At 46.5% G+C, this 15,303-nt stretch overlaps 1 protein-coding gene across 3 annotated transcripts in view; it reads left to right on the forward strand.

Moving 5' to 3' along the window:
• Positions 1-7,745: 7,745 nt before the first annotated feature.
• The window catches only part of LOC124487024 (60 kDa lysophospholipase-like), an 8,911-nt gene continuing 1,353 nt past the window's right edge, over positions 7,746-15,303 (forward strand). Inside the window, exons 1-11 of one of the 3 annotated variants that reach the window (XM_047049025.1) lie at positions 7,746-8,132; positions 8,956-9,067; positions 9,256-9,381; positions 9,709-9,792; positions 10,018-10,144; positions 10,269-10,381; positions 11,131-11,316; positions 12,068-12,181; positions 12,527-12,646; positions 12,940-13,035; positions 13,728-13,891. In XM_047049025.1, coding sequence (XP_046904981.1) covers positions 8,957-9,067; positions 9,256-9,381; positions 9,709-9,792; positions 10,018-10,144; positions 10,269-10,381; positions 11,131-11,316; positions 12,068-12,181; positions 12,527-12,646; positions 12,940-13,035; positions 13,728-13,891 — 1,241 coding nt within the window. In that variant the 5' untranslated portion in view covers positions 7,746-8,132; position 8,956. Of the gene's footprint in view, positions 8,133-8,714; positions 9,068-9,255; positions 9,382-9,708; positions 9,793-10,017; positions 10,145-10,268; positions 10,382-11,130; positions 11,317-12,067; positions 12,182-12,526; positions 12,647-12,939; positions 13,036-13,727; positions 13,892-14,939 lie in introns of those variants that run through there. The other 2 variants (XM_047049035.1, XM_047049017.1) reach the window with 2 other exon arrangements.

The following is a 15,303-nucleotide window of genomic DNA, read 5'->3' on the forward strand; positions in this document are numbered from 1 at the left end:
CAAAAGAGCATAGGTCACTGATAATAACAACGAGGTAGCCCCAAACATTGCAAGCAGCTAAAACATGAAGCATACATTGTGAAAAACAAAAATTGTGAAGAAAAGTGCCAAAGGGAAGAACCATAAGAGCATGCAGTTAAACAAGTTACAATTAAACAACATGAAACTCAAAAAGTGCAAGAGTGTACCTGTAGAAGAACAATCAACGGTAAAATATTTCACAGCGAGTACAAAAGTTTAAATCCGTTATAACTAACCAACAAAAGCAACAAGTCTGTCAATAAGAGTCATTGTGATCCTGAAAGAAACTAACATCAGGTCCAGCCAAGCATTCCTAAGTGCCTAAAATCATGTCATATTTTATAATTGTATCCTGGCCATAGATGCATTAATCATTGCATCTGTCTTTCAAAGATGTCCAGTAAAAAGCAATTAATTAATTAATTTTCACCCCCCGGGGGGGGGGGGGGGGGGGGGGGGATGTCACTCTTGCCTGTCTTCAAAACTTTAAAGCCCTGACACTGTCATGCACTTATTCTACCCCATAATCTGTGCTAGAATTTACCTGCGATGTAAATAATTGCCACCATTAACATAGTTTTCTGTTCCATTACTCTACTTCTTTCTAATGATAACCTTACGAGCGCACTGTATACCCACTAAGCTGTTCTACAATACTTTTAATGCTCTCTCTCCCCACGTTATCCAAACCATGTTGTGTTTCTATGTAATATGTACCTTTACCACATGTATGCTGTGTACCTTTACCACATGTATGCTAGCATGCTCATCATATTACATGTATGATTTTTTCTGTTCCTGATCGTTTCGCCTCCCCCCCCCCCCCCCCCCCTTCTTTGCATATCTCAACCTAGCCGATTAACAGGGAGTTTGTCCATGCCCCTGTGACCATTGTTTTTGCTCTAAAGCAGGGGTCTCAAACTCTGGCCCCTAGATGCGGCCTGCCAAGCCATTTCATCGGCTCCTAAGAATTGTGCAAAAAGTTTGATTGATTTGAATGCGCCACCCCAACATTTACACCACAACAGTTCGTAATCAATACCTCTCTCTCTTCAGCGCATGATCAATACTACTACCCCTATGTCGTCAGTGCATTATCAATACTACTACCCCTGTCTGTCTGACCTGCTCTGCCCAGTTTGGCCCAGAAAACGGGATAAAGAATCATTAGGAACCTCTGAACACTCATTAGAATCACTGTCAGCATACAAGCGTACAGACTGGTGTAGACGATGAAGAAGAGGAACTTGCAGAGAGCTGGACCAAAAACCCAACCAGAGAGCAGGAAGTAGATCCACACCGGCAGGATGACAGTTGTTACTAATAAAAGCTTAGAGAGCTAACTATGTACTGGCATCCAATAATTTTGCATCAAGAACAACAGTTGGTACTGATAAAGGCATGCTAGCATGCTAACGGAACACCAGTTTTGGCAATATAGTTGGCGAATTCATGCTGTGAAAGCTTTTCTTACATTTTGCACAATAGTCCGTCCCGAACTAGATGCATTGTGTGGGGCAGGTAGAGGGAATGACAGGTGTGTTTGCCTGCTCTTCCCATGACCACATACCATAAAATGAAGGCATGGCCTTGTTTTCTTGGCTTCTAGTCTGTAGTTGGGTGCATAGGGACACATGGCAGCTATTGTTTTGAGGACTGCAGCCCGGCAGAGCAAGATCTTAGACAACATTATGGAGCACTGCTTTGGATAGAGACCTCCATCTGATGTCAGTCTTCTGTGCTTTGACGCAGGCTTTGAGATGCAAAAGCATAAAGGAAAGGGTTCACACAGCTGTTGATGAAAAGGAAGCTTTCAACAAAATTTTGAGTTACAGTATTGAAGTCAAGTAATTGTTTAGATGCACCTGGATGAGACGATTTCAAGGCAATGCCCACAACACTGATAATGTTGAGAACATGAAATGGAATCCAGAGGACGAAAAACGTCACTAAGATATTGGTGACCAGTTTGGTCAGTCTTTTGCTGCTGAAAAAGGCAGTCTCATGGACCTTCCTGTGGAGACAACAGTAGGATGTGACCAGAATGGCAAAAGGAGCAACAAACCCCAGAAGAGTCTCCAATATGTAGATTGCAGCTCTTTGTCCATCTGAGGTAAACACCCTCGTACAATAAAACAGCGCTCCCTCCTTCCTAACGTCAGAAAGGACGGCAGTCGGGATGGATAGGATGCATGCTAGCAGCCACAGAGAGAACAGGAGAGCCTTCTCACCTTTCCCTCCTAGTTTTGCCCACTGCTGCGAATACAGCACTGCAATATACCTCTGGACACTCATCAGCGTAACAGTCATCACACTGGAATAGACGCAAATATGGATAAAAACAGTCAGTAATTTGCAGAAAGCCTGACTGAAGGTCCAGCCAACGAGAAAGTAATGGATCCATAGTGGCAAAGTTATGAGGCCAAGTATATCAGATGCAGCCAGATTCAGCATCAGCTGCAGGGTGAAGTTGTCCTTTTTGAAGTTGCGGAGTATCACCACCACAACCATTATGTTCCCAGGTATGCCAAAAAGAAAGCACAGCCCCAGTACTACGCTGCTCACCTGGTTTGCCACAGGGATGGCAGCCACGCTTGAGCTTGAGTTGTTGTGCTGTTGCATGACTGCAGATTTCTAAGGCAAATTTCCTCTTGACTGCTTGAGTAATATGGTTTTGACCTTAAAAAGAGGAACTGAAATGTCAGACTGCCAGACGGTACATTAAAATTTGTGTAATTTCTGGTTTCAGTCAGTTTCTAGTGAAATGACCTCAGTTTTAGCACTCCATATTTAGGGCATGAGCAAAATGACACAAGCAGAGCTTCCTGTTTAAGTCTGACCACAACCTCTTTTGTCATGCACTCCCGCCACACATTGTATTTCTCACGTGGAAAAACTATTTATAATATATTCAATATGCCGCAGCGCCCAACCGAAATGTCTCTTCCCTTTCTTCAAAACTCGAGAGCCCTGCAATAGGCATAAAGTGTTACTGATGTAAACCTTAGTGATCTGCAGTCTATGTGCTAGTCACGATGCGTTAGCATTTCATTGGACTAGCGTTAGTGGACACGCTTACACGTCTGAAATTGCTGGTTCGATGACAGTGAAAGTTGTTATTTAGTTGGGAACTTCAGTGCAGTGTGATGCATTGGTATTAAAAATGTGAGAACTGTTGAATTAAATTACTTTTATAGCATAAAACCAGCATTACTAGATGTCCCACTTTACCTGAAGAATGCGTCCCCTCTCCTTGTAACTTTCCAGCGCAACCTCCCTCCCATTTCTCCTCTATTGGAACATCCTCCATCCCTCCCATTGAGGAGTTTTCGTCCCACCCCACTAACACTGCCACCAACACCTTGTTAACCACTTTAACTGCATCACTTTACTCCCTCTGTTCCCTGTCAACCAGGCCTGCACGATCTTCTCCCTCCTGCCCGTGGCTTACGGATGTTATTCGTGAAGAACGGTCCACCCTTCGGGCAGCTGAGAGAAGATGGCGCAAGTCCAAAGATGGTCTGGACCTTGATAAGTATCACTCCCTCCTTAAATCCCCCTCTTCTCACATAACTGGTGCTAAAACCCTCTACTTCCTGAACAAAATTAACTCTTATTTACTCTTACTCTGCTTCAAACCCCCACAAAGTTTTTCTACCTTCTCCACCCTTCTTAACCCACCTCCCTCACCCCCTCCCTCCACCCTAACAGCAGACGACTTCTCCTTTTTCTTTGAGAAAAAAGTCGCCGACATTAGCAGTCGGTTCCCTAAATCCACCTTTCCTACCCTCTTACCCTCCATGACTGACCCAACTAAATGTCTAAATTATTTCTCTCCCCTGTCCAAGGCAGATCTCTGACCTCATTCTCTCTCATCGCCCCACATCCTGTCCCCTTGATCCTATCCCCTCCTCTCTCTTTCAACCCATCTCCCCCTCCATCATAACTTTTCTTCTCCATGTCCTAAACTCCTCTCTTACCTCCGGCACCTTTCCCTCTGCCTTCAAACAGGCCAAAGTTACCCCTCTACTAAAAAAACCCTCCCTTAAACCTGCCGTCCTCCAGAACTACAGATCGGTATCACTATTACCCTTCTTTTAAAAAACAATTGAACGTGCTGTATCTAACCAATTGTCAAACTGTCTCTCTCAGAACAACCTGCTTGACCCCAACCAATCGGGCTTCAAGACTGGCCACTCCACAGAGACAGCCCTCCTTTCAGTCACCACTGCCCTCCAGTCTGCCAGAGCGGCTTCCAGGTCATCCGTCATCATTCTGCTGCCTGGACCTCTCTGCAGCGTTTGATACGGTTAACCACCAGATCCTGCTCTCCAGACTTTCTGAGATGGGCATCACTGGCACTGCACTCCAGTGGATCTCATCCTACCTGTCGGGAAGATCCTGCCAGGTCTCATGGGGAGGCAAACTGTCAGGCCCTCGCCAGCTCTCCACTGGTGTTCCACAGGGCTCCGTCCTTGGACCCCTCCTCTTCTCCCTGTACACCACCTCAATTGGACCAATCATCACCCCCCATGGCTTCTCCTACCACTGCTACGCTGATGACACGCAGCTCTACCTGTCGTTCCCCCCAACCGATCCGGGGATCTCAGCTAGGATTGAGGCCTGCCTCACAGACATCTCCGCCTGGATGACCAAGCACCACCTCCAGCTGAACCTCGCCAAAACAGAACTTCTCATCATCCCGGCCAAACCCTCCATCTCCCACGATCTCTCAATCACCCTGGGATCTGCGACGGTGACCCCTTCGTCCTCTGCCAGGAACCTTGAGGTCACCATGGATGATGAGCTCTCCCTCACGGCCCACATTGCTGCAGTCTCCCGGTCGTGTATATTCACACTCTAACATCCGGAAGATCAGGAGATACCTGTCTGTGCACTTCACCCAGCTGCTGGTCCAAGCGCTTGTCCTTTCCAAGCATTATAACTTAATTTAAATTCCTTTGCCAGCCTTATCATTGAAAAATAGAATGTCATATGCCGCTGAACCTTCGATGCGTTTTTTCTGTACGGACCTCCTGTCAAGCCAGATCAAGCACACTCAGATGATGTCAGACAAATAAAAACCACTGCATAGTGACGAGAAGTGTTGTATTTACAAGTCAAGATCAGTTCTGGTGATTGGATGTCGGTTTTGCACATATTAAATCATCAAAATGCTTAACTGTCCCACTTTATCTGATGTCCCACATTACCTGAACTCACCCTATATATTTTTTCTTATATTTATTTACAAGAATGCTGCTTGGTGATGGTGGTGGTAAATAATAATTGATGTTTGTTATTTGAAGGTGTTTGAGATGAAATATACCCCACAAGTATAAAAAAGTATTGTCGGGGGATTTCTGGTGTAAGGTGACCTCAAGAAAGGAGTCAACTAGGACAGGGGTTAGATGAGGAGAGGAAATAGCCCACGTAGGGAACTAGGCCAGGAAAGAAGACTTGTTTATCCCCATGTAAGGAATTAGGTGAGAGAGGAGGCTGTTTGGGTCCCATGCTCGATAATGAGGAGAAGAGTGAGCTGGGAGAGTCATTCTCCCCCTCCCATTAGAATGTTCTTTCCAGAGAGGAAGTCAGGTCAGGATGACCTGATAGGGAAATGTTGCTCGAGTGGGACCACGGGTTGTGCAAGAGGGACCACGGGTTGTCTAAGGACAGCCAAGTGAGGGAGTACATCTGTTTATCTTGAACAAACTGTGTGGTGTCTGATAACTGCCAAACATATTTGTGTGACGTAGAAAGACTGTATAAAAGTTCTTGTCTATTGAATGCATGTCGGACCTCCCTGGCTAGGGAGGCTCGGCGTATGAGAGACTTCTCTGGCTAGAGAAGCTCTGCGCGTGATTTCCAATCTACCTGGCACAAATAAAGACAAGACCTTTGCAATCAATCTCCTGACTCCAAGCCTGTTAATTCTTGCTTCACTAAGAACCACTTTCGAGACCCCAACAGTATACATTTGGAAACTTCGAGATTGTGAATCTCCGTAATAGTTCGGTAAAGAGTCCGAATGATGACGTATCATCTATAAAGAGTTGATGGCGTTCTGCTTGTGATAGAGATACATTTTCTGTTGATAAAAATGAATGGGATGAATTAACCTACAAACTGCACGTAAAACAGGGATTTGGCGTAGGCCTATATATGGCACGCAAAATAGAAGTGTAAAGCTGTGTCATAGATGCGCAGAAGTATGAGACTGGGTTTGGTTTATTCTTCGAGCCACTGGTGTCGAAATTCATATGTCCGACCGTATCATTCTCACTCACATGCTCCGAATTGTCCTCTTCATTTTAACACGTCAGCTGCCTTCGAATAAACGCTGCACCAAAAATGAACGTTATTTAATAAACGTTGCAGCGTTTATTCGAAGAAATACGGTATATACACACATGTATACACACTCAGTAAGGTCTGAGTCCACCATCACAAACTTGTTTTATTTGATTATTTATTAGTAAAATAATGTGTTCAGCTCATAATTATAATCTTGAGGAATACATTACTTAACACTGATACATTACATGTTATATTTCTGGGGGGCCAGGGGTCCAGTGCCAAGATGATCTGTGCCAAACATGTTGACTAAAAAAACTGATCTGATTTAACTCTGTATAGGCTAACTCGAGCCCACTATCATCTCAATATTTAGGCTACCACACTATCGATTAGTTTATTTCATTGTTTTCTGAAAATGTATTCCCCAAATTACAATTTGCAGTAGCCTAATTAATTTGTGTTGTTGACTAACAGTACTAGCCTACTATTTGTATACTGTGACCACTACAGTAACGAGAGCTACATTTACATTACATTTACATTACATTTAGTCATTTAGCAGACGCTCTTATCCAGAGCGACTTACAGTAAGTACAGGGACATTCTCCCCGGGGCAAGTAGGGTGAAGTGCCTTGCCCAAGGACACAACGTCATGTGTACTGGCCGGGAATCGAACTGGCAACCTTCAGATTACTAGCCTGATGCTCTACCCGCTCAGCCACTTGACTCTCTCAAAATACAATTGCTTTATAATGTTAATAGAAAATCAACAGCCTGTAAGAAGGACAATTGCAGTATATATTTGTGATTTTTATGCTTTACATCATGTCAAACTCACGAGGTGGAACATGTCTAAAATTCAGGGACACGTTATAGTCAATGGCTCATGAAAACCTTTTTTATAGTGTTTTCAATTCTTCCCAGCAGTGTGTTTAGGGTATTCAGAAGGTTGATTTTATTTGAGGGCTTTGTGTATTTTGAATGCAAAGTTTGGTTTAGCTATACAACAGATAATATGGTTTTGACTACAGTGTTTGAGTTTGGGTCAAAAGTCTAGCGTTTGGCCAAAACAGTGTAAGTATGAGGAGAAAACACAGTAAAAACTGTACTGTGTCATCAAATTGGAACTGGTTTCAACACAATGGCTTTCACATCTCTTTTTCATACATGGTATTGCTAAATAACGATAAGCTTGGAGATGTTCCTTGGAATTAAGGAACATCTTGAGGGTGTTACCCTTCTGCACATAAAGATATGTTACACAACAGTATTCAGAGTCCCAATAAAAGGGAATACAAAGTACAGTATGAAAAAATACATATCGGCAGATGGTATTGCTAAATAACGATAAGCTTGGAGATGTTCCTTGGAATTAAGGAACATCTTGAGGGTGTTACCCTTCTGCACATAAAGATATGTTACACAACAGTATTCAGAGTCCCAATAAAAGGGAATACAAAGTACAGTATGAAAAAATACATATCGGCAGCATCTTAGTTGATCTGTCACTGAGAACGCTCTCAACGGTGTAGCTTGTTTAAACTAGAAAGTAATCATGGCGGAAATGCTAAGGGCTGCTTCGAATCCCACCTCAGATATTGGCATGACCTCGCTCGCTAGAGCCTTGTCGTTTTCAGATTCCAGCCAGCGTGACCAGAAGGATGTATTTCATTCTGAGACTAATTCACCTCGAGGCAGTGTGCCACAACTCGGCCGGAAAATAAAGTTAATGGATGGCGCGAACTGCTGTGAAGAACTGTGGGTTTTTGTCATCTACACCGGAGGAACCATTGGAATGATTATGAAGAATGGCGGTATGTGGAGTTTAAAGGGGTGATTGACTGGGTTTTGGGGGTATTTCACACTTTTCCTTAAGGTCTCCGAATAGGGTATGTAACATTGGTTGGGCTGAAAATGGCCCGGGTGCTGTTCTATGCCCCCTGATAGATCCTGTGAAATAGCCCGAGAATGAAATGCTAGGTTTTCTCATTTTATGGTACTCTCATGAATATACAGATGAGCTGCGTCTTTAGACCCTTTTTACTGGGGCACGTGCCCTGGTATAAATCTGCTGTGCCCCAGTTATATCTAAAGTTTGAGTTTTGACAATTTACTTTATTAGTCAGTGCATTAATTTAGGTTGATAATCCCGGAAAAAAAATTAACAAAACGAAAGAAAGTTTCTAAATGATAGGCCTACCGATCATCTTATTTTTACTAAAACATAAAAATTACATGCAGCAAAAATTGTACGCTTGCATTAACTATATATTGCATACTAGGAGGTTTACTATATTTTTGCTTATCATAGATGTAATCTATGTTCTTTGTACTTAAATGTTATGTTAAACCAGGTTGCTTTGCGTTGTCTTGTCTAAGAATTTAAAAAAAACCTCCAGAATCTGTGTGTGTGTGTAAAGGGAACAAAAACAAAACAAAGACAATAATGTCCCTGATCTCGTGGTTTCCTTTTTCCACAGATGTAATCAGCTAATTTGCCTAACCAACCCTAATTGTTCTCACGCGTGTGTTTCATTCACTCACATGCACGGTTGGAGGTCTGTGTGTGTGCTGTGTCTTGCTGAGCTGAAAGCTTTAACATGATTTAAATTCATGGTCAACTTCTTTCCTGTTCAGAATGTTTGAAAACAACACAAGGATTGTCTACTGCATCTTAGAGTACAATCCCTTGCTGGACTCGTCTAACATGACCCCGAAAGACTGGGTCAAGATCGGAAAGGACATCGAGGTACTTCAGCCGAAACACTCACCACAACTTGTCTCTCCCTCACACTTGCAACCTTTGCAAGAACCTACCTGACCAACTTTCAAAACATTCCGTCTTCACAGAATCTATAGATGTAGCACAAAACAGATGGTTCTCTGTGTGTCCTCATTGTGTCTATGTGCTTCACTGTCTCCATGTCTCTGGGGTAGAAATACTACGAGAAGTACCACGGCTTCGTGGTCCTCCACGGGACCGACACCATGGCGTACACGTCGTCAGCTCTGTCCTTCATGTGCGAGCACCAGGGCAAGCCTGTGATCCTCACCGGCTCCCAGGTAACCTGCCTCCTGCACCAGAGCACCTCCACCCACCACCCTGCCCCCACACTGCCCCCACCCTGCCCCCACCCCTCCACCACCCTGCCCCCACACTGCCCCCACCCTGCCAACACCCTGCCAACACAGTAAAGATGAGACTGGAGGAGAGATACGACAGACAGTAGCTTAGTGGTTAGAGATAATCGGCTGCAAATCAAGACGTTGCGGGTTCAGTTTCCTGTGCTGGGTATCTTAGGATAAATGTTTCTGTTGACTCAATGTGTGTTTAGTTATTCATGAATTAATGATGTTTATGGCTTTCGGACTTTGCGATGGTGGTTTCAGGTGCCGATCTACCAGAACAGGAACGACGGCAGAGGGAACCTCATGGGGGCGCTGATAATCGCTGGTCAGTTTTTTATTCCTGAGGTGAGTGGCGACGCCTGTCATGCTGTGTGTGTGTGTGTGTGTGGAGGGGGGGGGGGGGGCTGAGTGTGTGTGTGTGTGAGCGATTGTGAGTGTGTTTCCAATCCTAACATTCAGCAAGGGTTAACCCTAACCCTAACCTCAAGTTATGTCAGTGTGACAATGTTGAAAGGAATATTGCTGTCACATTGAATTTTTGTTGTGTTTTTTGACTGCTTGCCTTCCCAGGTGTGTCTTTACTTCAATAACAAGCTCTACCGAGGGAACCGCAGCACCAAGGTGGACGCCGGAAGATTCAGTGCCTTCTGCTCTCCCAACCTGGGTCCTCTGGCTGACGCGGAAGTGGACATCAAAGGTAAACAAGGAGAGCCGTGGGTCGGCTCTACGGTTCTGACGCCCAGCGTCCCACGACTCAGATTTAACTCAGTCCTCCAGGTTTCTGGTGTGTGATGTGTTGCCCAACCTTGTCTCATCCGCAGTAAACTGGGACACGGTGTTCTGGCCCACCACAATTGAGTGCTTCCGGGTCAGCACAAAGCTCAACTGCAATGTGGGTCTCCTCAGGCTGTTCCCCAGCCTCACCACCCAGACTGTGAGTGCTTCCCGGCTGAAGATGATTCTAAGGGCCCTGGTCAGACTAGGTACAGCTGGGATGGGATCCATGCTGCCAGCAGCACCCAGCCCAGCGACCATGCGACGGCGTTATGGAGCATGACCAATCACCCACTAAAGACCCAGGCTTGACACTCTGCCTTCCCTTCAGCAGACAGGGAGAAGCGGAGGGGGTTTACTGTTACAGTGTGGTGCCCCTGTCCAGGATGCTGTCATACCCCTAACTGGGTTTATGATAACACATAAATCCCTCATCTGCCTTGAGCTGTTTCTGCTTTCTCTTGGCTTTATTGGAAATCTGTGTGTCGTTGGCCAGAATGTCTAGTTCCAAAAACTGTACTGTAGCTTATCACACCCAAAAACATGATCCTCCAAGCTGAAATACACCCCCCTCCCTCTTCCCATATTTTAGCAGGCTGTGTCTGAGCAGAGAAAGGTTGGCTCTGAACACTTGATGCCAGGGCTGGTGGGGGTGCTGGGGGCTCCCAGTGCCAGTCTGCCACCCTGAGACACAGGGGCCAGGACAGGGGGCACCAGATGGGCATCAGGGTGGTCGAGTGTAGGGTGTGTAGGGCTGGTAAGGGTTAGGATGGTTGTCAAACTGAACTCTAGCTCAGTACAGTACTCTCTCCGCCTAGCTGTCGTCTCAGCTGAACTCAGCCACTTCAGCAGGATTGGGTGTGACTAGTGTGTGGTGTGGGCAGTAATGCTGGCTGTGATTGGCTGTAGGTGATCGCCTTCCTCCAGCCGCCCCTAGAAGGCGCTGTCCTGGAGACCTACGGCAGCGGAAACGCCCCCAGTGACCGCCCAGACCTGCTGGCGGAGCTGAAGAAGGCCACCGATCGCGGCGTCATCATCATGAACTGCACCCAGTGTCTGAGGGGCACCGTAAACCCAACCTACGCCACCGGCAAGGTACGGGACAACCAGGACCCCTGTATGTGTGTGTATGTGTGTGTGTGTGTGTACATACTGTATCTGTTAGGGGTGTAACAATATATTGTGGTACAATACATTGCTGTACAAAAATGTAACAATATGTATAGTAGAGTCATGGCAATCTTCTTTTAGAATATACACTTACAGCTTCAACTGGGCAGTAGCAGAGAATGTCTAATATACGCTCTGGCAGTAGCCTAGCAGGCCAAAATGAGTTTGGCTGAAACTGAAATACGCATTTCTACAGTGGCATAGCTACATCTCTGATGTTGCTAACAAACCAAACCGTTTAAAAATCGGTTGAAAATGTAGCAAGTTATGGTCTTGATTATTTTTTAATCAAATGTTTGTATTTATTTTTTAATAATGTTTGGTTTCTTATCAACGTCAGAGATGTCTTTGCCACTGCATACTTATGAATAATTATGTTATTTAAAAAAAAAAATCATAGAAGTATGCAGTGTATGTATAGAACGCCGGTCATTAGTCATTATCGGGAATAAAAGCCCCTTCAGAGTTTGCGTCTGTTTGCTGTTCGCCTTGTCGGGGTTTATATTCCTGATAATGACTGGCATTCTATACATTATCCCTTACGTATATCGTGAATACTTGATTCGTGAGCGGAGTGTATAGTTTGTTACACCAATAATATGTGTGCGTTGATCTTTTTGTGTGTGTGTACATACATATGTATATGTGTGTGTGTATGAACACGCTGCTCCCTCAGGTCCTGATTGACGCAGGGGTGATCCCGGGTCGTGACATGACCCCCGAGGCGGCCCTCTGCAAGCTGTCCTACGTGCTGGCCCGGACCGAGCTCAGCCTGGAGGACAAGAAGAAGGTGAGGTGGAGTTATTTTTCATCGAAATAAGCTAGCTAGCTAGCACTAGCTATCGAACTAATGAAAACTTCAAATCGTAGAGTAGGCTAAATTGGTTTAGGCCTAAATACAAAACTGCCTACCTAGCAACCAGGACAGTTTCCCGCTAGCACGAATAGCTATCTCAGGAATTTAAGGTTGGCATAGCGACGGACATGTCCTTGCATCGGAACGGCATTGTGACGTCAGGTAGGACAGTTTTTGGCACCCGGACAGTTTTTGGCATGAACAGAGCCGGCACGGAGAGAAGACCAGACACCTGGGGTCCAACGCTGTTTCATGCTTGACCCGTGTGTGTGTGTGCAGATGATGAAGCAGAACCTGCGAGGGGAGATGAGTGCTGACCTGGCAGGGGCCAAGCTCTCCATGAGTGACAGTCGCTTCATCCAGGTCATCGCCAACACGCTCAGCATTAGCTGCAAGGAGGTGAGGCGTCTGGTCACACACACACACTCTCACACACACTTTGACAAACTCACACACTCGCACACGCGCACACACACACAATCAAGCTCTCGTTCAACTTCCTTCAAACTGGTTAATCAGGTCATCTGGTTCTTTTGTTGTTACCAAAACGAGAAGTTTTCACCGCATTACATGTTTGTCACATATTCTAAATGTTTTAAAAAGGTTTCTGTAGATTTTCTGTATGGTTCAAAGCACAGCCCTCTCAGAATCCGAGCTCACACAATCCTCTGGCCTGCTGGCCTTGTCTCCAGGAGCTGGAAGCCATCCGTGACGCCCTCACCCCCCCGTTGGCCTGCGCTGCCTCCAAGATCGGAGATATCGACGCCTTGAAGGCCATCCGAGAAATGGTGAGCAAGTTCCAACCAACACTGAGCCACCGCCGCTAAATCAAGCTCTTCCTCTAAGTCAGCAGGAGAAGGGAAGACTGAACATGCTCTTGTTGTTGACCACACACTTACACACACACACACACTCACACACAGACCCGGTGTTTGCTCTGGGACAGAGTTCACACACACAGAGCCTGTGTTTGCTCTGGGGCAAAGTTGAAGTCATGTTTGAACCTGTGTTGATAACACGGACGTCAGAAGCGTAACTGTAGCGTGTCAACGGCCTGATGGGGTCTGCTCCTGAGGAACAAAGTGTCACAAGTCTGACATCAGCAAACACATACCACAACATCTCAGCTGCAAAACAAACCTTAGGAGGTGAACAGGTGCAGGACGATGATTCTCCCAGCAGACTAGAACCTTTGCAGGATGAACCGGTCAGTTGAGTGCATGCTAGTCATGCTAGTCATGCCAGTCATGCTAGTCATGCTAGTCATGCTAGTCATGCCAATTATACCAGCAGACTTAGTCAAGATGGCTGATGGAAAGCTGTTTTAGATCGAATGATAAACTAACCCTAACCCTATGAACTGTGTTTCCCATTCAAACTAAGAAAACCATTTTCAGTAGTTACCTCGACAGGAAATGATGATGTTTTAAAATAGAAATGGCAGTTGGTATGAGTGAACTCCTGCCCCTCCTCGTCGCAGGGCAGTCACCTGGGTCTGGCGGACTACGATGGGCGCACCCCGCTGCACGTGGCAGCCTGCGAGGGCCACCTGGAGGTGGTGAAGTACCTCCTCGGCCAGGGTGCCTCCGTCCACGCCAGGGACCGCTTTGGGGACACACCCCTATCCAACGCCATGCACTTCAGGTAGGACGCCGGCGAGGGCGGGGCTTCAGAATGGGCGGTTAGAGTAGAGGGGGGAGAGGGGAGGAGAGGAGAGGGAGGGGAGAGGAGAGGAGGGAGGAGGAGAGGCGAGGAAAGGCGAGGAGAGGGGAGGAGAGGAGAGGAGGGGGGAGGAGAGGGGGGGAGATGTGTAAGAAATGGCCTCAGTCAGATTCAAAGCCAGGCCCCTGCATTAGCTTTAATAGTACAATCAGACAGGTTATTGGTGTCAGGTTGGAAGTGGAGGATAGTGGGGAAGACTGGAGGGAGGGAGGGGGTGCTGGGCGCTGCTTATCTGGGCAGAAGGATGCTTGTTTGCATCACACAGTAATGCCATCATGTTAACTGTTGCATTTCCCACACTGGCCATTACCAATCTCTCCATCCCTGTCTTTGGTGTGCAAACAGCAGGCGAAGAGGAGAGCAGGGAGGCTTATTAAGGCAGTCGTGGTAGGGGGCTGGGGGCTGGGGCTGGGGGCTGGGGGTTAGGGGCTGGGGCTAGGGGCTGGGGCTAGGGGCTGGGGGCTGGGGGCTGGGGGTTGGGGGTTAGGGGCTGGGGGTTAGGGGCTGGGGGTTAGGGGCTTGGGCTGGGGCTATGGGCTGGGGCTAGGGGCTGGGGGCTGGGGGCTGGGGGTTAGGGGCTGGGGGTTAGGGGCTGGGGCTAGGGGCTGGGGCTGGGGCTAGGGGCTGGGGGCTGCAGAAAGGACTGACTGTCAGATGGGGGTTGTAACCAGAGGAGTAATTCTTAATGAAGTTTAGAGGCCACCACAATAATTAACTTCTAAATAGGCTAATTGCCACCCGCCAATAGCTACAATGTTTATTTTGATCTTGATTGTTTTTATATTTATGTTGTTTGTCATTAATTGACATTGTGCATGATACTGCTCTGAGAATAACTTGCCCAAGGCTTCATTTTATACCCACTGTGCAGCCTGCGGGGAAGAGTGTGTTTCTGTGTTTGTGTTTGTGTGTCTGAGTCATTCAGAGCGTAAGCAAGTGGGATTGTCTTTTGTCCTTGAACGGTTGGCAGGACAAGTTTCAGCATGTCGCCTCCCTGCTGGATGACAGAGAAACCCTCCACCTGCTACTTCAGTCTGAATATCATTAACGTGACCTCACACACACCTGTGTGTGTGCACGTGTGTGCATGTGTGTGTGACGGGGGTATCTGGGCTAAACGTTGAGGAGCGAGGTCTAGCTGGAGGACAGTGTCAGTGTCAATAGCCAATCTTCCATCTGGCTCAGCCTTCCACAGATATCAGATTCGGTACAAACTGAACATGTCGCTAAGGATGATGGGCCATGTGGTGTGACTCATCCTGCAGGAACAGGCTTCTCCCTCTGTAGACCTGTGGTATGGTGAAACAGCAGGGGGTGGTAATCCTACTGTGTGT

This window comes from Hypomesus transpacificus, chromosome 3 (assembly GCF_021917145.1).
Source record: "Hypomesus transpacificus isolate Combined female chromosome 3, fHypTra1, whole genome shotgun sequence".
NCBI classification, from domain to species: Eukaryota; Metazoa; Chordata; class Actinopteri; order Osmeriformes; family Osmeridae; genus Hypomesus; species Hypomesus transpacificus.